The sequence below is a fragment of the Neolamprologus multifasciatus genome, chromosome 22 (genome assembly GCF_963576455.1).
Source record: "Neolamprologus multifasciatus chromosome 22, fNeoMul1.2, whole genome shotgun sequence".
NCBI classification, from domain to species: Eukaryota; Metazoa; Chordata; class Actinopteri; order Cichliformes; family Cichlidae; genus Neolamprologus; species Neolamprologus multifasciatus.
The window spans coordinates 29,398,155-29,422,074 of NC_140459.1; the positions used below are offsets into that span (position 1 = coordinate 29,398,155).

At 42.9% G+C, this 23,920-nt stretch overlaps 2 protein-coding genes across 4 annotated transcripts; one reads left to right on the forward strand and one right to left on the reverse strand.

The window, feature by feature from the left end:
• Window positions 1-15: 15 nt before the first annotated feature.
• On the reverse strand, window positions 16-2,173 carry LOC146493704 (gap junction beta-4 protein-like). The gene is made up of 2 exons (XM_085148781.1): window positions 1,303-2,173; window positions 16-1,213 (listed from the first exon to the last, which is right to left on the reverse strand). The coding sequence occupies exons 1-2, from the start codon at window positions 1,836-1,838 to the stop codon at window positions 937-939; spliced, it is 813 nt and encodes a 270-aa protein (XP_085004907.1). The 5' UTR covers window positions 1,839-2,173; the 3' UTR covers window positions 16-936.
• Window positions 2,174-3,672: 1,499 nt separating this feature from the next.
• Window positions 3,673-23,255, forward strand: LOC146493705 (homeobox-containing protein 1). 3 transcript variants are annotated; one of them, XM_085148766.1, is made up of 11 exons: window positions 3,673-4,434; window positions 5,377-5,488; window positions 7,162-7,591; window positions 7,864-7,949; window positions 9,622-9,732; window positions 10,952-11,170; window positions 16,227-16,383; window positions 19,024-19,106; window positions 20,069-20,164; window positions 20,306-20,421; window positions 21,375-23,255. In XM_085148766.1, exons 2-11 carry the CDS (start codon window positions 5,407-5,409, stop codon window positions 21,519-21,521), a joined length of 1,527 nt encoding a protein of 508 aa, XP_085004892.1. In that variant the 5' UTR covers window positions 3,673-4,434; window positions 5,377-5,406; the 3' UTR covers window positions 21,522-23,255. The 3 variants fall into 3 exon arrangements, with proteins under 3 accessions (XP_085004892.1, XP_085004891.1, XP_085004893.1); XM_085148765.1 differs by having other exon boundaries at window positions 3,995-4,434; window positions 20,303-20,421; XM_085148767.1 differs by lacking the exon at window positions 10,952-11,170 and having other exon boundaries at window positions 4,002-4,434; window positions 20,303-20,421.
• Window positions 23,256-23,920: the final 665 nt, after the last annotated feature.

Here is a 23,920-nt window from a genome sequence, read left to right on the forward strand (position 1 = left end):
ACGCTACCATTTAGCCTTAATAAGGCACATTTTAAATTGTATTTGTCCACTGTGATTTGAGTTTCTTATCAGTCTCATGAGGCAGTTGAGATGTGAAGATATGTCCTTGGGTAGGTGCTTAGTCAACAAGGCTACCACCTAACATTTGTTTGAGCAACAACTCTAAAATGCACCTGAGAGTTGATATCGCTATATGCATTTGTTGATTTTCTAAGGTTAGGAAGTGCAGCAGTCACCACCTTATAAGTACACTCAGTACAAATCTGTTCTTTGATATGACGCTCGTAGAAGGAATGCCAAATGTAGTTTTTACTGAGGTGGTGCGAAACTAGTGTAGGAGTAGTGTTTGTTTTTAATCCTACTCCCTTCACTTACCACATGAAGTTGTCATGTGGATACATCACATTGCGGTTTTGCTGACTACTTTAAAAGATCTTATGGAATGGTAGTAGCAGTCTTGCTCTATTAGTGATTATCCTTCCCACCTGCGATAATCTTGGCAAAGGAGACGTGCTCACTAACACAGATTTAGACAGATTTGTGAACAATATTTGATAGTAATGGGTCCTTTGTGTATGTAGAAAAAGTTTCAGATATTAGAGCTCAGCTTATGAAGAATGGGAGCAAAAACAAAAGTGTTGCGTTTATATTTTTGGTCTGTGTACATTGCTGAACATGTGGAATATGTAGAGTGGAGAGATAGTCTTGACATATGGTCATATCCATAAAAAATCATTTTGATAGTATCAGATTAAACGTTTATTGAAATAGCAGTACATACATGCTCAACACATCAATGTTGGGGAACAAAAACATAAAATAGTTTAAATGTAAAATTGGTTTCAAAATAAACAACATCATTTGTTTGTAAGCATTTGCTGATGATTCTGATTCTGTTATTTAAAAATTCATTATGTCTCTCAGGACATAATGAGCTCAGGCTATGGTGTAGGGCGGGGCTGAACCCTTCTGGCCCGGTTCTCCATTGGTCACACTCTTCTCCAGAACCGGTTCTTTGTAGGCTGAGTTTTCATTACCACTCAGAGGAACTCTGGTCATCATGAAGGAGTTGTCTCTCATGGAGCGAGGTCCTTTTTTGCGGCATTCCCCGAACCTCTTCCCACACAGATATAACACCTCACAAAGAGTGAGGAAAATGCAGACAAAGCTGGTCACCACCATAAAGACAGTAAATATCTTCTTTTCCGTTGGCCTGGAAAACAGAGTGTAAGAGATAAAACATAATGTATGACTGAGCGTTTGAAATTTTTGACCATTTAGAACCTTAAAGGTATCCCTTACCTCGCAATGTAGCAGTCCACCACATTGGGACATGGCTCTTCTCTGCATTTCACCAGTGGAGGAAAGAATGCAGCTTCGTAGAGGTAAAACAGCAGGAAGACAAACACGCCATCCACAGTTATCTTGAACAGCAGGCTGAAAAAGTAGGTCCACCAGAGACCCCCTCGTTTCTTTCCTGTGTTATCATACAAAGGTGTGCAGTCTTCTCCATACTTTAGCCGGTGCTTACGCTCCCGGTCTTTTCTGTAGGAAACGTGGAGAGTCACGAGAAGGGATGGACAAGTCACAAAGATCAGCTGGAGAGCCCAGAGTCGGGTGTAAGAGATGGGGAAGTAGTGGTCATAGCAGACATTTTGACAACCAGGCTGGCGGGTGTTGCAATCAAAGTCCTTTTGTTCGTCGCCCCAGACCTTTTCACAAGCCACCAAGAAGACCAAGAGCCTGAAGATGAAGACAATGGCAAGCCAGATTCGACCAAACCTTGTGGCGTACTTGTTAGTCCCACTGAGGAGACCCTCCAAGAAGATCCAGTTCATGGTGTTGTTTCAGATGTCAGTTGAACCCAATTGTAGAAACAGAGCACTAAAAAAAAAATCCCAAAATGTGGGACCCACTGCTGAGGTATAGCTCGCTTGGACACACTCTGAACTGGGCATGTCAAGCATGAAGGTGTTTTAATATGTTTCTTAATACCTGCCTGTGCCTTCTTGACACAGCCAGAAAGGGAGGGAGGTACACAGAACAAAGCAAACATAGACCCATTCTTCAGCTAGAGTCACTTCTGTAACTGGTGATAAAACACACACACACCTTGACTAGTTCACTAGTTCACACAGGCTCTGCACCATCCTGGACGCTACAAGTCTTACATTCAAAGAATACCCCGCAAAAATACAAAGAAAACAGAGGTTATAATAAAATATTATATTGATTCACTCTTTAGCTAAATTATAATATGGGCAAGACACTTCACCCGTTGCCTACTGGTGGTGGTCAGAGGGCCCAGTGGCGCCAGTGTCCGGCAGCCTCGCCTCTGTCAAGTGCGCCCCAGGGTGGCTGTGGCTACAATGTAGCTTGCCATCACCAGTGTGTGAATGTGTGTGTGAATGGGTGGATGATTGTGTATAGTGTAAAGCGCTTTGGGGTCCTTAGGACCAAGTAAAAGCCCTATACAAATACAAACCATTTACCATAATAGAAAGGGGAAAAACAACCTTTATAAAGATAAAGACACAGCACCTCTGTGAAATCATTTTATTTTATTTTTGCAAAATCTGTTACAATCACCAGACAAAACTTGTCAGATTGGACAAAACGCAACACAGTTACAATAACCTTATTCTCAATTTTATAACCTATGAAGCTGGTCCTGGATGAACAACCTTTTTGTATATCAACCCTTGCTATTAAGGCGGTCTGCTGGCTGGCTCCACAGCTCTACAGTGCACAATAACTTTAGAGTGGATATAGAGAACCACATCAGCCAGAGTCAAGTAATCCTTTGGGTTTAGACCACAGACTGTATAATATGGTTATGACATTGTACGTGTCTGCGTGAAGCTGGACAATGAAATCCAGCTGTATTAGATTAGATCAGCAGTTGATATTCACTCTTGGAGAGAACTGATGTACAAAGACACAACAACGCTATAGGAAGGTGTTTATGTCTACAGCCTACACAGACGGAGAGGCCCAGGAAGACCTGACTCATTATTATTCATTATTATTATTTGTGGATTAATAGTTGTACTAACATAATGTATATTATGACCTTAATCGGTTTTTAGTCATTCTAATTTATAATTCTAATTAATTATTATGAATTATAATGACACGTTTCATGTAGATGCCCTGAGTGATAATGGATCTCTTTTAACTCTAATGCTTTTTTTTTTTACTACAAGTAATCAATCAATAACTACATACATATCTATCTATCTATCTATCTATCTATCTATCTATCTATCTATCTATCTATCTATCCAGTTTTATACTGTAAATAAAATAAAGTTTAAGATCAATTTCTTTCTTTGCACTGAATGAGAGGATATATTTTGTAAGCTTTTGGTATAGCTGCAATAAAAAAAGATTTCCATATTTAAAAAAGATTCTGAAGGAGTTTGACTGCCGGACTTGGAAACACAAACATTCATATTGTAGTATTATGATTCTTACTTGAAACAAGAGTCAAATACTTTTTCCAACATTATGCAAAAATAGTTAATTCAGAATCATTTTCAAACATTTGTGCACAGTCACCTTTTAAAGTCATACCATCTGTATTAAAGTACAGGTTGATGCCCAAGAACCAAAAAGTTGTCCCAAATTTTTTCTGTCCATATTTGCATTTAATTTTGATAGATTTTTCTGATTTTCTATACAGGCTCCCACTGACTGCTTTGCAAAGCACAACCTCACAAAGCTGTAAATGCTCCTTGCAAATACATATTATGGTTAAGTACATTTCATGGTATTCCAAGCCAAGAACAGCCACACTCTCGTTTTATCCACTCATAATTGTTGTTTACCTCCTGTTCATATGGCTTCTTCTGCAAACGCTTGCGAGGAAGCTTATTACAGTCTGCATACAGACCCACTTATGTATTGGGCGGTGATGCGTCAAGGAAAACCGATTTAGTGACATATTTCCTAAGTACTTGTCCGAAATAAAAGAAGAAATGTTTTCATCATGGGCATTAAATGCCGCTAAAGCCGCCTGAGCGAGATGTACGCACAAGCATCGTTACATTTTCAGACAGTTTAGCTAAAATGTTACTTTTGGCTTCATGTCGCCCTGCAGCCGTGCTTGAATTTAGGGTAGACGTTTTCTAGCATGCACTGTACAACCGGAAATCACAATGATAATTCTTGCTGCCTTCACGGTACTGTCGGGTGAGGGGTCACAAATTGAGACAGACTCCTCTCGTTTGCATATACTATTTCCCCACTGCATAGCGAAAGACAACATGACCCCGCATCCTTCACCCTCTATTCGTTAACTTAACCGTCCGCCTTCAACCCAGGACTTATTTACTATAGCGGAGTTGAGTGGACCGCTACTTTTTTTGCCACTTTTAATTATCTGCCCTGTCCGACCAGCCGGCTGCAGCTGTCTCTCTTCAGCAACGGGAGGTAAGAGAGGTGCTCCGCGGCGGGACAATCCGCTGCTAGCCACCAGCTAACTTAGCTAGCAGGCGAGCTAACCCGTTAGCAGCTGGCGGTGGTCCCAGCCCTTCGACTTAACACATACAATTTTTGGCTGTAGCACTCTAGAACGGTGATTTTTTTTCGTATACGGTTGCTTGTTTGAAACATTGCTCATATTGCCCTTAAAGTGCAAGTTTTGGGTAAGTTGTTAGCCGAGACAAGACAGACCGTTTTATCAAGGTAACCAGAGTAAGTAGCATCGTTTCTCGGGTTTTTCAAAATAAAAGTGTAATTTGCGCTCACAATTGGAGCAAAATAATAGTTGTCATTTCAGTAAATGGGTCACAAAAGGTGAATACATTTAACTTTCTAAGCGTTTCACATTCATCTTTGTATTTCTGTGTGTATAAGTGGATAATGGAGTTTGAGAAAAGACATGGCATGTGAAAAGTATTTTATTTTATTTATTTATTTATATGTTTACTACTCTGTCGTTTTACAGCTGAGTTAAGTGTAAAAACCTAACATTATGTTGAGACATAAATGGAAATAGCCCCAAATAGAAAGAGAGGTGGAAAATAGACTCATTTTGTAAAATAGCTATAAAATAGCTATATGCTTCCGAATTCAGTGTAATTCTGTCTGTGTATAATGTGAAAATGGTTATTGTTATCGAGCTACCAGTTTGTCTTACTTTGAAGGTTGCAAGCATCGCTTCCGCTTTCTAGTCTCGTTCTGGCTAACAGGACAGCTAAGCAGCAGTTGATGGGAGGTTGGTGCTCAGGGTAACCAACTGGAGTTGACGGCGCTAGCTTAGCCAGCACAGGCTGCTAGGGGAGTGATCTGTTGTTGCAGGTTTTTTTAAGATGCTAATAGAGGCGATTTAACCGCAACACACTGCAGCAAGTCTCCTGTGTGACTCCTCAGAGGTCCAGCCGAGCTGAACTTCGCTGAGCCATGCGACAGTGGTGTGTCCCCGTTGCGACCCCACGCACTGAACCACTCCCGGGGCGCCTGTCCGTGTCACCACCTCCATCAGGTAAGCTCTACAACGAGACAGCGAAACTGTCAAAGTCAGCCAGCTGCTGAGATCTGGATGTTACAGTTGTGCTTAAAGAGATCCGTGTGTGGTAAAGGTGGGGGGTTAAATCACTGCGCGCTGCTTTGGGAGCGCTTGACTTTTGAAGCAGAGAGTTTTGTAAAAAAAAAAATTAAATTAAATTAAAAAAAAATCCAACAACTTTAACTTTTTCCAGGCGGCAGTGTTCTGGAAGTTTCCTCGTCTTGCAACACATTTAACAAGTTGAACTTTTTCTGTTTGTTGTAGCAGCATCATTATCCATTATTTACAGTTATGCAAAAGTGGATGAAATTATTCCAGTAGATTTTTGTCATCCGAGAACAGGGCAGGGTGTTTAAAATGTATCATCCTGCTTAGGTGAAAGTGCAAAAGTTTTATCATCATAATGTACTTAATGCACTTCAAGTGAAAGTACTCATGCAGACTTTCATGCAAGATTAAAATCATCTGCAGCTGGAGGCTAATGTTAGTTACTGCTGGTAGATTCAAAAATACAGCTTCATATTAAGGAGACAGATATTTTAGAATACATGCAAAACCTACTTTAGAAGTACTTAAGTGCATTAAACATACTTAATGCTGCTACCTTATTTCCAGAGGTGTCGCCACAGTGCAGTGATCCATATATTTTATCTGGCACAGTTTTTTCGCCATATGCCCTTCCTTCCACTGCTGTACTTCACTAAAGTACTTGAGTAAATGCACTGAGTTATGTCTACCACTGGTCCTGTCTGTACTAACATCTAGTGGCACTGATCATCATAGAAAATCAAATTTGAGGGGGGCTAATGCTACCTGATGCCCCATCTCTGAATACCCATGCTTTTCATGTTAGCAAGGTCATGTCAAATTCCTGCAATTCTTTAAAAAAAAAGTTTAATGTGATCTTTACTTTTTAGTGCATCTTAGTCATTGGTGAATACTAGGATAAGGCTCCCTGCAGACTTGCGGGACTTTAAAAAAACAACCCTAAAAGGATGGATATGACTCAGCCGAGGTGGGACCTGATGTTAGGTTACGTATGCCAGGGTGATCTTACTTTAATTCCACCCAGGACAAATGGAGCAAGGTTAGCCTAAGTGCAGTGTTGCCAAGCATTTGAAAGGTGGCCAAAACTTTTTTTCTTTTTTTTGAATGACCCAAAGGGTTCCTCGCAGGAGAACAGTGCGGAGTGCTCTGTTCTCTAAGTGCAATTTTTTTTATAACCTCGTCATGTTTTCACTCAAAGTTATTTGGTTTTTTTCGAGTATTAACGTTACCAAAATACTTGGATCAGATTTGCATTTAAAGTGTCATTATAAATAAACTCCTTCAAAGTGCTTGAATCCTGCTGCGTGTGCCTTTCTCATCTATTAATATTCCTTTGATCATTTCTCTGCAGGTTCTGAAAAAGTCTGCAACATATTATCTCTATTTAAGGTCTGTGAATGGTTTTGAGTGGGGATAAATATAGCCGTTTATGTCTTGGTAACACTGTGAAGTCTCGTGGTGCTGTTTATCTGGTGAGAAATCAGCCCGTCCGTGCTGCTCTCGGGTGTATTAATAGGTTGATGGTTGGTTCAGACTCATTCACAGATTTGGTCTTGTGTCTCATTGGTTTCGCTTTGATAAACCCGGTTCATTTACTCTAGATGCCAGAATGGAGTGCTGTGAGGTGGAGCCCCGCTACACCATCGAGCAGATTGACCTCCTGCAGCGCCTGCGCCTGTCCGGCATGACCAAACCTCAGATCATCCACGCTTTAGAGTCCCTGGAGAGGCTGGACCCCGATCACCGCCCGTCCCACTGTGACTCTCACCCGGCCCCTTCCAACAACGCCCCCGCCACTGTCGCCCCAGCCCCGTCCTCGTCATCATCATCCTCCGCCTCCTCGCTCTCCCTGGCCTCAGCAACCACGCAGACCTCCGGCCTGGACGGCGCCGCGCTGTCCCCGAGCAACAGCTTCGAGGCCTCTCCCCCACCCCTCTATCCTCCCACTGTGGCAGTTCAGCGGTCTTTCAGCTATGACATGATGGGGGAGGAGGATTGGGACCTGGAGGAAAAGGTGGAGGAGTACATGAGGTAAGGAGAGGGAGAACGGGAGGATTGTGGTGCAAGAGACACCAAAGAAATAGTAGAGAGACTATTATAACATCAGATAATGACAGCTACTATTCCCAGAGGCGAAGGCTTATTCTTCAGAATTTACATGCAGTTAATTCAGGTCAGGTGCTCAGGGATGGCTGAAAAAGGAGAAGCAGCAGTGAATAAGGTTAGTCGGAGCAAAGGCTGGTGTTTTAACCACCGTGTAATGGTTCTTCTGGCAGTGATGGGGCCTTTTGTTGCTTTCGCAGGAGAGACAGCAACCTGGTGAAAGAAGAGATTAAAACTTTCCTCAACAACCGCAGAATCTCTCAGGCAATCGTGGGCCAAGTTACAGGTACTCTGCTTTGCTGTGACATCCCCGATCATTAAACTGTTGATCGTGCAGTGGGAAACACGGGGGGACTCAGCATTTAATTAGAGTTGAACTTTTGTTGTCTTGATTTAATTCAAACAAAATGCTAAACCAAACGATTCTGTATTGAACAAATGAAAAGCTGCTTTCAGGCTTTTTGCTCTTATTCTCTCTGCCAACTCATTCACTCGTGTTTCTTTTATTTTTAACTGCAAAATGAAGTGTAACTGGCTCACAGATGCTCCCATCCCACTTTTGCCAGTTTCTATTCAATACTTGAACCTTGGCTTCAGGCATCTGCTGATGCGGAGTATTGATACTACTGAAACTACTGCAAACTTAAAGCTGTTAAAGTTGTGAAATCTCTCCAAGCTGCTCTTGTTTTGTTGTTAACTTCCTGTTGGATTAAATTTGTTGATAGTTTGAGACCGTTAGGAGACCACACACACAAAGCAACATTATTGTGTACAATGAAATTGTGGCCGCGTTGCTTTTGGTGGTTTTAAAGATGGAGAGCATGTCTGCAACATGCAATCATGATCAGTTGTGATGAACTAGTGGAAACTGCAGTTTTCACTAGTTGAACATCATAGACTCAGAAATTCAGAAACCTATATAAATAGTGACATAGTTGCTGCAATATGAGGATTTAACTGAAAAATTATGTAGGTGCATAGCAACCTTGCTGTTATAGTAATATAACCAGTTGGCAACCAGTTGAGTCGAGTCCCCTACTGCAAAGAGACAAATTGCACTTATCGGTGTAGACTGATTCAGGTGAATGTCAATGTATTGACAATCTCTCTGCTTTTATAAATGAGACGGCAACTATTTGCAAACTTTCAGCAGTCTGTCTGAGTCAAGACTGTTTGGAAAAGACTTGCCTCCTATCAGCCAACCTGTGCAATCACCTTGCGATTGGAAGTGGTTTCCACATCTATTTGCGATCGGTCACCAAATGGGGGAAATTCCACGCCATCACAGATGCTTAGACATGAGTTTCACACATTCTGTTTAAACCTAATCATAAACTACCCCTCAGATACGTCAGGTTTCCATTAGTGGGCTAAGTTAATGTTGTAGCTTATATCTAAAATAAAGATCCTAAAATACAGAATTTCCTGGTCTTGGTGGTCATTTTAGGGCCATTGAGTTGGTAAAAAACTTGAGAAAATATTGCGATTAAAGTGTTTAAATTAACTGCTTTGTCTAACAAAGTTCAGAGAGATTCACTGTACTGTCGTGTAGGCGCCTAACTGGTAACTGGACTTGCTTTCAAAGCCTGAATACAGTTGAGTACCTGAGCACAGTCTGCCTTTTAATACCAAGAAAAGGAAAAATAAGCACACCGAGTCAGAAAGATTTTAAAGAGCCTTTTAATGGGCTTCAGCTAATGCCAGCTGTATTATGTGTGTTTGCAGTAGCAGCAGGTTCATGTCAGTAAACTTCTACTCCTTCCCTGAAAATGGATTGCACTACATCACGTCCTTAATTAAAGTATCGATGTCGGGGGATGGCTTCATTAGCTTAACAGGAGTATTCCAGAGCTGGAACGCAGCCGATCTCTCCAGCAGCGCCGCCGCCGATGGTGCGCCGCGACATAAATCATTGTCCTCAACCTGTTAAAATAACGTGTGTCACCTCCCGCACGCAGGCATCAGTCAGAGCTACATTTCTCAGTGGCTGCTGCAGCAGGGCCTGGAGATGAGCGACTCCAAGCGCAGAGCTTTCTACCGCTGGTACCTGCTGGAGAGGAACAACCCAGGTGAGACGCAGGCCAAGAGGTACAAGCGTAACATGTAACTTTTACAGAGGAGAGGAGCGGGACACAGATCCTCCCAGGAATAATGGATTTTGGATTAATTATGAGAAGGTGCAGATCAGTGCCTCAAGGTTGAATGTCAGGTTAATGATGAAAGATTGCACTGCAGATTAGATAACAGAAGGCTCGTGTTAGAAAGGGATAATATGTCTTGTGTGTCTTGAATGCGAACCACCGCTTGCTAACCCTTCCCCATCCACCTGTCCTCCTTCTCCTCTGCTTTACCCGCCCACCATCCTCCCGCATGGTAAACCCGCACACCTTTAATTCCTCCCGCTTAACCCCAACCTGGTCCACAATGGCTGCGAGGTCGAGATAGGACACGAGACAAATCTATATTTTCAGCTAAAGGTAGTCCCGTCACAGGAGATTCTAATCAATAACGTTAAGGCTTGTGGTTGGGAAATGAAACTTTAGCGGGCGAATCCGGCTTCTTTGCGCAGGCTAGAGTAACAGCTCGGGTCAGCGCTGACCTCGCCTCGTCCTGAGATGCAAATTCGGCAAGCATTAAAACGGCAACGTCACGACAAACGGGCGTCAACTCAAGATGCTCCCTGCTTTTATTGATTATTGTCAAACAGCATGCTCCCGCACCAAATCATGTCAAAAAGTCCATCTTTACATTGTTAGTGTGTGAAATAAACAAAGCCGCTGATGGACCATCTGCCGTCCCTGCTGTCTCCTTTCATCTTAATGCTTTATTATTTCCCCCCCTCCCACACCGTCCCACTCAGGCTTCGCTTTAGCTCCTCTGTAGTTCCCAGCCCTGACGCTGGAGGTACTCTGGTGCTGGTTTTCATTCCCACATGGCTAACAAACAAGCTATTAACAGTGATACTAACAATAACTACTTTGTCTGCAATGTTTCTGAGCCAAAGTGGCCACAGCGCTTTGCTTCTTACATGAGCTCTTATTGACCTGCCCTCCATAAATCTGTAAAGAAGCAGTGTTGTCTGTGAAATTGATTCCTGATCGGCCAATCCACTGAAATTACAGCGCGTGTATTTGTTGATAAAGTTACCATTTCAAGGCACGTCTGCAGGAGTGTGTCACTTAATCCAGAGACATAGATGCAAACTATCAGCCTCCAGTTGTTGCCACAGCTGGTGTCTGTGTCCCGTGGCGGTGGCCTGCCTGACTATTGGTTTTGTCCCGACTGAAGGGCTGAGGTGGAGTGAAAGCCAGCACAGCGTGAGTCCCAGGGCCAGGGGAGGGGACAGAGACGGGACGGTAGCAGGGGCAAGCGGCAGCCTCCCCAACATCCTCCCCAATCCCAACACCAACCTCAACCCCAACCCATCGTGGAGCAGGCAGAGAGAGCTGCTGATGCACTTGCTGCCGTGGTACACTGCTGCAGCCGCAGCTGCCCAAGCCCAGCCAGGTAACTGCGCCCTTACTCGCGCACCCCCACCCCGCCCTGCTTGGCATCAGCAGCTTGCCACAGGAGACACATGCACCATAGTGGGTCTGCATGCTGATCAGCCTGGACCTGCTTTGTCAGCACGGGGTTTTACAGCAGTCTCAGATGGCTCCTAAACTTAGATTTCTAATGCTAAAAAGAAATGGCTCCAGACGTTTCATATCCAGCTCACCATTATAGCGAGTGGGTGTGGTTTAAATGTAGTTGTCCCTGTACGTTCTGAGTCATCCAGGTCATGATAATCTAAGGAACTTGGAAAGAAAAGTGAATGGACTTCTTTAAGTTTCTTAAAGATGTTTCACCTCTCATGCGAGAGGTTGTTCACACGTTTATCTAGAAGTGAGTTTCTTACTCTTTGTTTAAGACTCCCTTTCTGTTCCATTCGTGTCAACCTTTCTGTGACAGTGTTTTCATAAAGCTTGCTTAGTCAAAGTACAGATGGTAAAAAGTTCTGATAGGGTTTGACATAAAATCCCACATGCACTGTGATTGGTACCCCAAATTCTTCACATTCACAATCAGATACTAAACATAGTTCAGTATAACGAAACCATTTTTTCCCTCTTCCCTGCTACATTTAAACTTTGAATCTTTTCAAAAGCTTTTAAAAGCTCAAAGTCTGTGTCATGCAAATTGTGTTGATATCATGTCCTTTAAAAACCTGAGACATGAATGTGATCTGAAAAGAATAAGACTTGACTTTACTTGACCACTACAAACGCCTTCTGTTTAGGACTGTTTAGGACAGGGCATTGTATCAGAGTTTTTTTGTTTGTTTGTTTTAAACAAAAAAATCCATTCAAATGCATTTCAGAAAAGTATTTGATCCCTTTGCAAAACATACTTTAGTACCTGGTGGCAAAACCTTTGTTGGCAATCACAGAGGTCAGACGTGTCTTGTAGTTGGCCACACGTTTTTCACGCAGAGGGGATTTCGTCCCACTCCTCTTTGCAGATCGTCCCAGTTATTAATGTTTCGTGGCTGATTTTTGGCAACTTGAACCTTTAGCTCCCTCCACAGATTTTCTATAGGATTAAGGTCTGGAGACTGACTAGGCCACTCCAAGACCTCAATATACGTCTTCTTCAGCAAATTCTTTGTTGCCTTGGCTGTGTGTTTTGGATCATTGGCATGCTGGAATACCCACCCATTACCTGTTTTTAATGCCCTGACTGAGGGAAGGAGGTTCTCACCCAAGATTTGACGGTACATGGCCTCATCCATCCTCCCTTTGATGCAGTTTGGTTGCACCCCCAAAGCATAATGTTTCCACCTCCATGTTTGACCCTGGGGATGGTGTTCTTGAAGTCACAGGCAGCATTCCTCCTCCTCCAAACATGGTGAGTTGAGTTGATGCCAAAGAGATTTTGGTCTCATCTGACCACAACACTTTCTCCCAGTCCTTCTCTGAGTCATTGAGATGTTCAGTGGCATACTTCAAACGGGCCTGTACATCTGCCTCCTTTAGCTGGTGGGGCCTTGTGGACACTCACCGAGCTGCTTGGTGATGGTCTTGTAGCCCATTCCAGCCTTGTGTAGGTCCAAATTCTTGTCACTGACATCCTAGGAAAGCTCTTCTCTTCTCTTCTTTTATACAAGTAACAAGTAGGGATGGGTATCGTTTAGGTTTTATCCTATACCGGTGTCAAACCGGTACTTCTGAAACGGTGCCGGTGCTTAAACGGTGCTCGAACCGGTGCTTAAAGAATGGAGAACACAAACTTTGTCCAAAAACCTCTTATGTTTTTATTTTTAGCAGTCTCTTTTTATCTGCAAAATGATAACCAAGTTAGCCTTTTCTGTTGATACAACATACCACCTTTGGTTGGAACCGGTGCTTAAAGAATGGAGAACACAAACTTTGTCCTAAAACCTCTCATGTTTAGCTGGGGGTTTTTTTGGAAAAAGATATCAATGTTAGCCTTTTCTGCAGCTATAGGGCATATATGGTATCACTCTATCAAACAAGAAGACAGCCGCATGTAACTACGACGGTGTTTGCTAGTTCACCTTACATGCATTAATTTAATAACGCGGTTAGCCTACTCAACGTAAATTACACACGAACAACATTAAGCTACTCACGCAGAGAAGAACGGCTGCTGCCGCCATCATCATCCATCATCATTTCTGCTACACTGGCAGGGCTAGGGGCCAGGACTCTCCTCTTCGGGTTTTTGGGGGATGTTGCTAACTCCGGTTCCGATAACAGGCACCACACCCGCAGTAGATGTGCTGCTCTGTGTGAGGTCTGGCAGCAAAGTATCAAATACGGTGCATTTCTCGGCTTTAGAAAAAACGCTATGCGTCGCCAGGTGTTTCATCAGATTCGAGGTGTTACCTCCTTTGCACAGTATCACCTTAAAGCACTTGTTGCAGGCTGCTGAGTTTGCATCTTTTGCTGTAAAGTACAGCCAGACTTTTGACTGCTTCGCCTTGGGCATTTTTAATCTGCAGCTCTGCTCTAAAATAACGTACGTATCTGGGCCCGCCTACTATCCTTGGAAAGGTAAAATGATTGGCTAGAATCCAAAGTGTATGACATCTCAGGAAAAAAAAGCACCGAAATAAAGCACCGAAATGTGCGCTGCTTTTCGGTCTGGTTACTACTGTTTATGTCAGAACGGTGCCATTATGGCACCGGATACCGGTACCCATCCCTAGTAGCAAGTTGGAAAGGCTGTCATTGTCAGCTTTACCTGTATAAAATACACCTGGGAGCCAGAAATCTTACTGATTTATAGGGGATAAAATACCTATCCTTCATGAAATTGTGAATTAATTGATAACTTTTTTGAAATGCATTTTTTTTGTTATCGTTCTGTCTCTCACTGTTCAAATAAACCTACCATTGAAATTACAGGCTGATCAGTTCTTTGTTAGTGGGCAAACTTACAAGATCAGCAGGGGTTCAAATCATTTTTTCCCTGACTGTATGTGCTAAAACATGCACAGAGGCTACATGAGCACTGTTACCTTGTGCATCAGTTTAATTTAGTTTTATTTATACAGCGCCAAATCACAACAACTGTTGCCTCAAGGCACTTTATACTGTAGGTTAAAGACCCTACAATAATACATACAGAGAAAAACCCAACAATCATATGAGCAAGCACTTTCCCACGACAGTGGGAAGGAAGAACTCCCTTTTAACAGGAAGAAACCTCCGGAACCAGCTCAGGGAGGGGCGGGGCCATCTGCTGCAACTGGAAGGAAAACAGGATAAAGACATGGTGTGAGAGATAAACAGAACTTAATAACAAGTATGATTCAGTGCAGAGAGGTCTGTTAACACATAGTGAGTGAGAAAGGTGACTGAAGAAGAAATACTCAATGCATCATGGGAATCCCCCAGCAGTCTACACCTATTGCAGCATAATTAAGGGAGGATTCAGAGTCACCTGATCCAGCCCTAGCTAACAAAAAGGAAAGTTTTAAGCCTAATCTTAAAAGTAGAGATAGTGTCTGTCTCCCGAATCCAAACTGGAAGCTGGTTCCACAGAAGAGGGGCCTGAAAACTGAACTTTTAAATACTCTAGGAACAACAAGTAGGCCTGCAGAGCCAGAGCGAAGTGCTCTAATAGGATGATATGGTATTATAAGGTCATTAAGATAAGATGGGGCCAGATTATTTAAGACCTTGTATGTGAGGAGCAGGATTTTGAATTCAATTCTGGATTTAACAGGAAGCCAATGAAGGAAAGCCAATACAGGAGAAATATGCTCTCTCTTTCTAGTCCCTGTCAGTACTCTTGCTGCAGCATTTTGGATTAACTGAAGGCTTTTCAGCGAGTTTTTAGGACATCCTGATAATAACGAATTACAGTAGTCGAGCCTGGAAGTAATAAATGCATGAACTAGTTTTTCAGCATCACTCTGAGACAGGATATTTCTAACTTTAGAGATGTTGCGCAAATGGAAGAAAGCACTCTTACATATTTGTTTAATATGTGCATTGAAGGAAATGTCCTGGTCAAAAATGACTCCAAGTTTCCTCACAGCATTACTGGAGGCCAAGGTAATGCCATCCAGAGTAAGAATCTGCTTAGATACCATATTTCTAAGATTTTCAAGGCCGAGTACAATAACCTCAGTTTTATCTGAATTAAGAAGCAGAAAGTTAGCGGCCATCCAGGTCTTTATGTCTTTAAGACATTCCTGCAGTTTAACTAATTGGTGTGTGTTATCTGGCTTCATAGACAGATAGAGCTGGGTGTCATCTGCATAGCAGTGAAAATTTATGCTATGTCTTCTGATGATGCTGCCTAGGGGAAGCATGTATAATGTAAACAGAATTGGTCCTAGCACTGAACCCTGTGGAACTCCATAATTAACCTCAGTGTGTGAAGAGGACTCTCCATTTACATGCACAAATTGGAGTCTATTAGATAGATATGATACAAACCACTGCAGTGCAGTACCTGTAATACCTACAGCATGTTCTAATCGCTCTAATAGGATATTATGATCAACAGTACCGAACGCTGCACTGAGGTCTAGCAGGACAAGCACAGAGATGAGTCCACTGTCAGAGGCCATAAGAAGATCATTTGTAACCTTCACTAAAGCTGTTTCTGTGCTGTGATGAGCTCTGAAACCTGAAACTCTGAAACAGCTAACAGATCTCTTAGATCTGTTAGCTGTTTGACAACTACTCTTTCAAGGATTTTTGATATAAAAGGAAGGTTGGAGATTGGCCTATAATTAGCCAAGACAGCTGGGTCAAGAGATGACTTCATCAGAGTGAAAAAAGTTATTTCAGAAGACTGAAAGTTTTTTTTAATGGGGTTGTGTCTGGAGGGACAAAAACATGATAAAATGCACAAAAATGACTAAACCTCAGTTTTTAAATGCCAAAAAGGGAATAGCATAAGAAGCTCACAAGCTAAGTGTTAGACATCGGATAAGACGATGTCAAACTTTCCGCTATAAAGAAAAACATATTGAAGGACACAGCAACGGCCTTTGTAAAGGTCTGGTCTTGGAAAGTGAAGTTGCATGCTCTCCCTTCGACAGGTGCTACCTTATCAATGCGTTCTTTGGTGAAGGAAGAGCCTGACTGGAGGACGGGGATCATGACAGGCGACAGACCAGGGATAGTGGGCGGTCCACTGAGGCTGCGCAGAGGAAGCCGTTTCACCTGGAGAAAGGAATGCCAATCAATTATGGAGAGGTGAGGAAGGTTTAGCACTAATTTAGACTTGGCTTATGGTTTTCCATTCAACTTTATTTTCTGTCGTGTATCAGGTTTGGATTGTTGGAGTAGCACTTTGGGGCAGGGATAGCTCAGTAGGTAGAGTGGTGGCCCCACGATCGGAAGGTCGGGGGTTCGATTCCCCTGAACTGCTACCCTGAGGTACCCCTGAGCAAGGTACCGTCCCTACGCACTGCTCCCCGGGCGCCCAATGGCTGCCCACTGCTTCACTGAGTGAATGGGTTAAATGCAGAGAGGAATTTCCCCACGGGGATCAATAAAGTACACTTTCTTTCTTTCTTAAGCAGAGATTTTCAGACTAGGGATGTTCCTGGTGACTAAAAAATTATACTAGCAAACTAATGTGAAACTAATAAACACTTAGATGTCAAAAACTGTCTAAACAAAGACATTTGAAATCATTAATCACATTCTTCAATCATACTTTAAATGCTGCTTAACTATGTGGCACCTCACATCATGGATTATGAATATGGCATTTTATACATTAAAATGAAAATTAAGAAGAAGAAAAAAAAGAACAGCTCATGTTGAATATGATATGAAAATATGTTACTGAAAAGATGTTCAAGTCTCATTATTATCCATCAGTACATTTTCTTCGACTTGTCTGGGGCTGGGTCATGCCTGAGCAGAGCGGCCTCCTCCAGCTTATCCTGCGAAACACTGGGGCGTACCAGGCCAGACGAGAGAGTAATCTCTCCAGCGTGTCCTGGGTCTACCCCTCGGTCTCCTCCAGGTAGGACACCTCATCCAGGAGGTGACCACCTCAGCAGGCTCCTTTGGTGCCAAAGAGTAACAGCTCCAGTCTGAGCCTCTCCCAAATGGCCGAATTCCTCACCCTCTGTTATGGAGAGGCCAGCCACCCTTAAGATAAAGCGGATTTCCACTGCTTATATCTGCAATGTCATTATCTCGCGTTTAGAACACTAATAATAATATGCTCAACAAAAAGATCAGGTTTAGATGAACAGCCTTGTGGCGTTTTTCTACAACAGTGTCGGGACTGCAGCGCCATCTGATGGCAGATGACAAAAGAGCAAGTGAGTTTGGCTTTTGAGGGAGGGGCACCGATGGGGAAGGGGTGTGCTTTATTTAGGACACAAGACATAATTTGAGCTTTGGTTAAAGAAAATGAAAAGTCACTGTTTTATCCTGGTTGTCTTGTTTTCATAGTTAACTTAGCTGAAATTCAAATTCAATTAGTCACGCACTGCTTCATAGGACCGAGGTTATTACAGTAAACTAAAACTAAATTCAAATCTAAAACCAGGTGGGCCAAAACATTTTATATAAACTAAAAAATGGCCTTTGGAAATAAAAAATTATTATAAAACCGCTCAAATGATTTTGTAAATTTCCAAAATTAAAATTTGCCACAACCCGCCTAACTAGGGTTAGGGTTAGTACTGTGTCTGTTCTGTTGTTCTGAAATATTTCCGCTGACAGATGTCCCGTCTTCATAAGTGCAGTGACCAAAACAAATAGTGAAACTTACAAACCTAAGGTAAAACTACATAATTAGAATAACTCTGGATGGATCCTAAATTGTCACCATAAACATCTGCAGCCCCTTAAACAATGACTGGAAAATTCCCGTGGTCGCCTGTTGTGCTTAAATAAAGTTTATGTGCCGCTCTGAAGTAAAAAAGCTCATAGAAAGCAGCCGAGATCGGCAGAACACTTTAGATGACTAGGAGCACATCTGTGCTCGAGTTCTTGGAGCAGCAGCGCAGCGTCGCTTAAGCTAACAGTCAGCATTATAAACCTTTCCAGTATTCGTGTCCTTTATGGCTTCTTTGCCGCGGCTTCCTGCTCTCAGTGGCGAGCAGAACCGGCTCAGTTTATGATGTCATTTTTCATTAAGACTGCTGTGACCCTGCTTCCCTGGTACGTATTTGTCCCAGACAGTCTTCTTAGTAACCTAGACGGATGCTGAGAAAGAGGAGCACGGTGCCCGCTGTGTGCAATTGATTTCTCTATTAAATGGTTGCTGTAAGTATAGGGTGCAGTCTGGGCACTCAAAGTAATAAGAGCACGCAGACAACACTCACCAGCAGTACCCCGGGATTACGCAATTCTACTGCAGTGCTGATCCTTATGAGCTAGTTCAGATCCAAGGACGATACAGTAGAGGTGAAGATGATGTGTGTGAGGGAGGGAGGGAGGGAGGTGATAGGATAGGAGAGCTGGGAGAAATTGATCCCTGTGTTTTTTTTTAATGTGAAATAATGATTCTTTTTCACTGTTAGACAGACAGGAAAAGGAAAGAGATGAGTAACACAAATTTGCAAAGAAAAAGATAGAAATAGAAATAAATAGTTGTATTTACGGAGTTTTGAGTGTTGAAAGCTTAAAATGAATCTGCTTAATGGGTTCGTTAATCTGTCCCTTCACGGCGTGAACCCTCCCTGCTGCTCTCTCGCTGTGTAAACATTGTCCTTAACTCTCCTGCCGCTTAATGCAAAAGCCTGAAAAGTTGATGAGGTGTAAAATTAGGGCGTAACTAGCTCGGCTCAGACCGGCGCTGCGCGTCGACTAATAAATGCCTGCGTGATTGAGCTCTTTGCCAACAGAGCGGCTCTTCATGTCTTCCAGCTTCTTCATGGAGAACCAGTATCCAGATGAGGCGAAGCGGGAGGAGATCGCCAACGCCTGCAACTCCGTCATCCAGAAACCAGGTAGCAAGAGGGGTTCGTCAGTAAAGCGCACTTTTCTGAGTTCTGAAAATACATCTTGCTGAATTGATGTCAGCTGACAGGTGATTAGTCGCTGACGTTCATCATTATTAGTCTTTTTTTTTAATTAAAATGCCACCTACAGCTTATCGAATGGGAACACCTGCTGCTTTTCTGTCATGCACATCAACATTCATAAACGCTGTTGGAGAAAGCAAGTGAGCAAGAGCTTTAGCTTTTTCCTGGAGTTTCTGATTAGACCGTTCAAACCTTCTGGAGATGTTTTTCCTCATCACAGAACTGCTTCACCACTCCTGAATTCTGAAACTGCTTCGAAGCTGATGGTCATATGTCAACAGTTTAATTCGCTCTCATCAGTCGTCGCTAAAGGTCGCTCATCTGGAAGCTGTTGCTCTGTAACTGCGTTCGACTTTCCAGTGCTGGTTGCTTGTTTTGCTTCAATCACTCTGCAGCATCTTTAAAATCCACAAACTCCGTAGACCCATTCTTTGAAACTTTCAGTTCCAGTTTAGCTCCAGTTAGCCCCATTCTGTCTTATTTTTGAGGTTCTCTACCTGCAGATTCACAGGCTGCTGTTGTGTCGGTCCTCCACGTCACTCAGCTGCCTTTCCAAGTGAGTCTCTCCTACTTCAGACAGACTCTAACGCCACATTGTTATTCTGCTCTAAAGATCCACTGATGGATCCACTGGAGAGCCACTTGAACCAGTACCAACAGTAGGGTAGTAACTGTTGGATGCTTGAGTCCAGAGTGGGAGTAGGTAAGTTGGAAACAAGACCTCCTGCAGGGACAGCTGAAGGACATTTTGGACTATCATGTTAACAACATAGCCAGCCTGCAGGCAGAGAAACAGGATGTGTAAGCAGCGCCTGGAATTGCAAAATAAAATCCTTAGGATTTGCACATTTAACTGTTTTGTATGTTTGGTTTGTTTCAACCTTCAGGCTGTAAACTGTCAGAGTTTGAGCGTGTGACGGCGTTGAAGGTTTACAACTGGTTCGCCAATCGTCGGAAGGAGATGAAGAGGAGAGCGAATATAGGTGAGGAAGATGGAAACATAGGAACGACAGATTAAGGCTTTTGGAAATGTTAGCTTCTGTTAATGTTAATTAATTTGTATGCGCATTTTCTACACATTATATTTATCTCACTTCTGCTTCCTCATCTGACCCAACCAGAAGCTGCCATTTTGGAAAGCCATGGGATCGAGGTACCAAGTCCAAGCTGCCACTCGAATGGGGAGGAAGGAGAGATGCAGGAGTTCACGGATCAGGTGACTCATCGATTCTCAGAGCAAGTAAGTAAACACGGACTTAATTACATGACCATATTCTACCCAAGGAGAGGCCAGAACAAATAACTAACAGGAACACAAAAAACAAGCCCCCCAAATGTAGAAAATGATGTAGCAGGTTAGTCCATTTTACCCAAATTTCATTACAGCAACTCAAAATGGTGCTCAGTAGTTTGTGTGGCCCCCCTGTGGTTGTATGCATGCCTAAAACATCGGGGCATGATACCAGTGAAATGACAGGTGGTGTTCTGGGGGTCTCCTTCCAGATCTGGACCAGAGCATCACTGAACTCCTGGACAGTCTGTCCCAGAGGTGTTCTACAGGGTTAAGGGATAGCTAATACATTACTCAGCCCATAGTAGTACAGATATTCAGCGTAATGTTTTTCCCATTGAGATAAATTTTCAGTTATTAATTAATTTAACTGTGAATTTACATCTTTTCCACTAAAAGCACAGAGCAGCGACGGTCATCATGAACAATATTCACGAGGCTGAATTGTAAAAGCAATACTGAGACCGCAAGAATCCTAGTGATGCCATACCCGCTTACACTTTAAGCTAAGAAAACGTTGCATTTTTCACACATTTTTCGAACGCCTCCAGTGTGAACAAACACGGAGCTGCTGCTGCTCTGTTAACACGCTACGCCTTCTGTGCAGACAGGGTGTAGCAGCCAGAGTTTACTAAACTGTACAAATTGCAGGAAGTCACAGGGGCCAGAGCAGAAGCTGGGGCCAGCTGTTAGCTGGTCACAGCAGGCAAGGCATAAACGCAGTGTGCAGCACTTCCACAGCCGCTTCACTGCCCTTAACAAGCTGCCCAAGCCCAAACTGCTGCCTTAAGACTGACAAGAGGGCCTGAGCTGCTATACGAGAGAAAAGGGACCCACTTTATGGAGTGATATCTAATAAAAGTGACACTAAAGTCCCAACTGTTTTGCTTATGCATCCACAGGAAGACACGTCTTCCCAGAGGATTGTCGACCAACAGGATCCCGCCTCGCTCGCTTCTACGGAGGTGGCAGCCTTGCCGAGCCCCCGCCCTCAGGTTCTGGAACAGAAAGAAGAGGATTCAAAAAGGGAGAGTGTGGATGAAGAGTGACTGAAGTCGGGCACGTCTGTGTTCGAATTTTAATCAGATGAAATAAGGAAACATTAAGTGTCTCCTGCTCCACCAATGCAGGGCCTTTTCGGGCCTGAGTCACCCAAATATGAAAGGGAGGAGGGTGCAGAAGCTCGCTGAGGTGCCTCAGATGGTAAGGAGGCCACTGTATTTATCAACAGTAATCCTGCTTATATTAACGGCAATATACAGTATATAAATATCTAAATATATATCAATATATATAGTGCATTCCAAGATGGTATTAAAAAGCCTAAATTCCTTAGAGGGAGAATCATGTAAGTGATACCTCGCCTATTTTAAGCTAAGCGTTTTCTGTTTTTGTGCTCCATGCCTTCTTTGAGCTTTGTTTTTTTAAAGGGTGGCTGTTTGATGGACTGTGGTGACGGGAATGTGCTGAGCCTGCAGGTCGGGTGTGTTGGGGTGGTGGGGATAAAGCGCGACATCAAGGATCTAGCGTGCGGCGAAACAAACGCCCTCTGTTTTCTTGAACGTCTTGACCTCTTCCCCCCCTCCCTCCATCTGATCCGTAAGACTGCAACCTCAATCAATCAATCGATTGATTCCATCAGTCGATCAATCAAGGAGTGCTGTTGCCATCAAAAGCCCTGAGGGACAACCGGAATCTCAGGTAATCCCAAAAATCGTGGATCAAGGCGGTGAAGAGTTGCACCAGGTTTCTTTCGTGTCTTAACGTGTGCTTCGTTTTCTTCGTCTTAACTGTTTAACCGAAACAGGAAGTGTTATTTATACCTTTTGATATTAGCCAGACATGCCTAGGACTAAGTATCACACTCTCTGTCTTCTTTCTTATATTTAATGCTGCTGTCTCCAACCTCAGCCAGTGAAGCTAGACTAGAAACATAAAGTCTACTCAGTTTTTTTGCTCTTGTTTCTTTTTTATCGTTTGAAAGAACGCTAAAACAAATGTGATCAAAAATCATTGTGCGACAACATAAATGCTACAAGTTACCCTCACTTTCTATTGGGATAAGCTAAAGCTCGAGCTTGTAAATTTCTCAGACTGCAAAGCTGCACTTCGGAGGGAATCTTACTGGAATTGTGTTCGAGGAGCTCTCCGACATGTACATAACCCAGAAAAAAAATCCCTCACCTATGGGTGCTTTCCTTTCAGTCCATTAGCAGTATATAGAAACTTATTTGTCAGACTTGAAATATGAATAGCTGAACTTTGCATTACATAGGTCCCTCATATATTCACTGGCCTAAGGCCTTGGAAGTTACCTCCTCGATGTTCATATAATGAACAAACCTCATGTTCTCAAATTGCAGGTGGGGGCGGCTACCATTTTACCTCCTAATGCCAAAGCTATGCCACGGTAGAGAAACCAGGAAGTGATGGTCACAACACTATAGCTATACAATAGATAGGTTTATTTGCTCAGTACAACACTAGCCAACTTAAGCTTACCTCAGAGTTCCTGTGTGACAGGCGTGCACGACGGGTTTAGTGTCACGAAGCTTTGACAGCAGCCCTCATTGTGACTGTTTATGATATGGACAGTGTCATGTAGCATTTATGGCGCTGGGGTTTGCCCTGTGTTGATAATGTATACTCACCTCAGACAGTTCCCTCGTCCAGCTTTGGACAGGAAAGCTGCACGCCATTATGATTATAATGCTCCTCTCTATCTCTCTGCTTTTATCTGACAAGGGAAACCAGTAACGATAATAAAATTGTACACAACCAGTGGAATATGTCTTCATTTATTTCAAAGGATGTAATGTTAGGTTAGGCTTTTCCTTATTTTTTTTTTATATTTATACTGTTATATTACAGTTAATGTTTCAAATGATGGGGTCGGTGTAGGCGTGAGTAACCCCCGTCAGGCAAAAGCTCTGGCTTCAGATTCCTCTAAACGTGTGGTTTAAGAGAGTTACTTCTACTGTGGGCTTGGTATGATGAAGACCTTAATATGGTCATTTTAGGTGCACAGCTCTGCTCATGAGCACACAAGCACCTCCGACCTGCTGTAAAACATTTTCCTGAGAGGGAGCCAGTCGGACGGAAGCTGACCTAAACGGGAAAGCAGCTAAAATGTCTGCTTTCAGCCAGGCGGCGCTAAGGCCGATATAAGATCAGTAGAGATTATTAATGAACTAGGAATCACACAAAGCTGTTTTAGTAGATTTTTAGTTATGTGTAGTTTTCTGGTAGGGCTTACCAAAGTTATGTCATCATAATGAGATACAAAAAAACAGTTCATGAACTCATGAAACAAATTATTTTTTTTGTGTTACATCAAGAGCGAATATCCCCAATAAAATCTTGTTCCTGCATGTGAAGAAGGGAGCACAGAAACCCTGCTGTTCAGGCTTTGTGTTCAAGAGGAGCAGCCAATCAGAAGAAAGCCAGC

Coding starts and splice junctions, on each gene's coding strand:
- LOC146493704 (XM_085148781.1), bottom strand. CDS start 1,838: ATGAACTGGATCTTCTTGGAGGGTCTCCTCAGTGGGACTAACAAGTAC. Junction 1,214..1,302: donor GTGGACTGCTACATTGCGAG/GTAAGGGATACC, acceptor TCTGTTTTCCAG/GCCAACGGAAAAGAAGATAT.
- LOC146493705 (XM_085148765.1), top strand. CDS start 5,407: ATGCGACAGTGGTGTGTCCCCGTTGCGACCCCACGCACTGAACCACTC. Junction 16,384..19,023: donor TGCCAATCAATTATGGAGAG/GTGAGGAAGGTT, acceptor CATGTCTTCCAG/CTTCTTCATGGAGAACCAGT. Junction 20,422..21,374: donor CTCATCGATTCTCAGAGCAA/GTAAGTAAACAC, acceptor ATGCATCCACAG/GAAGACACGTCTTCCCAGAG.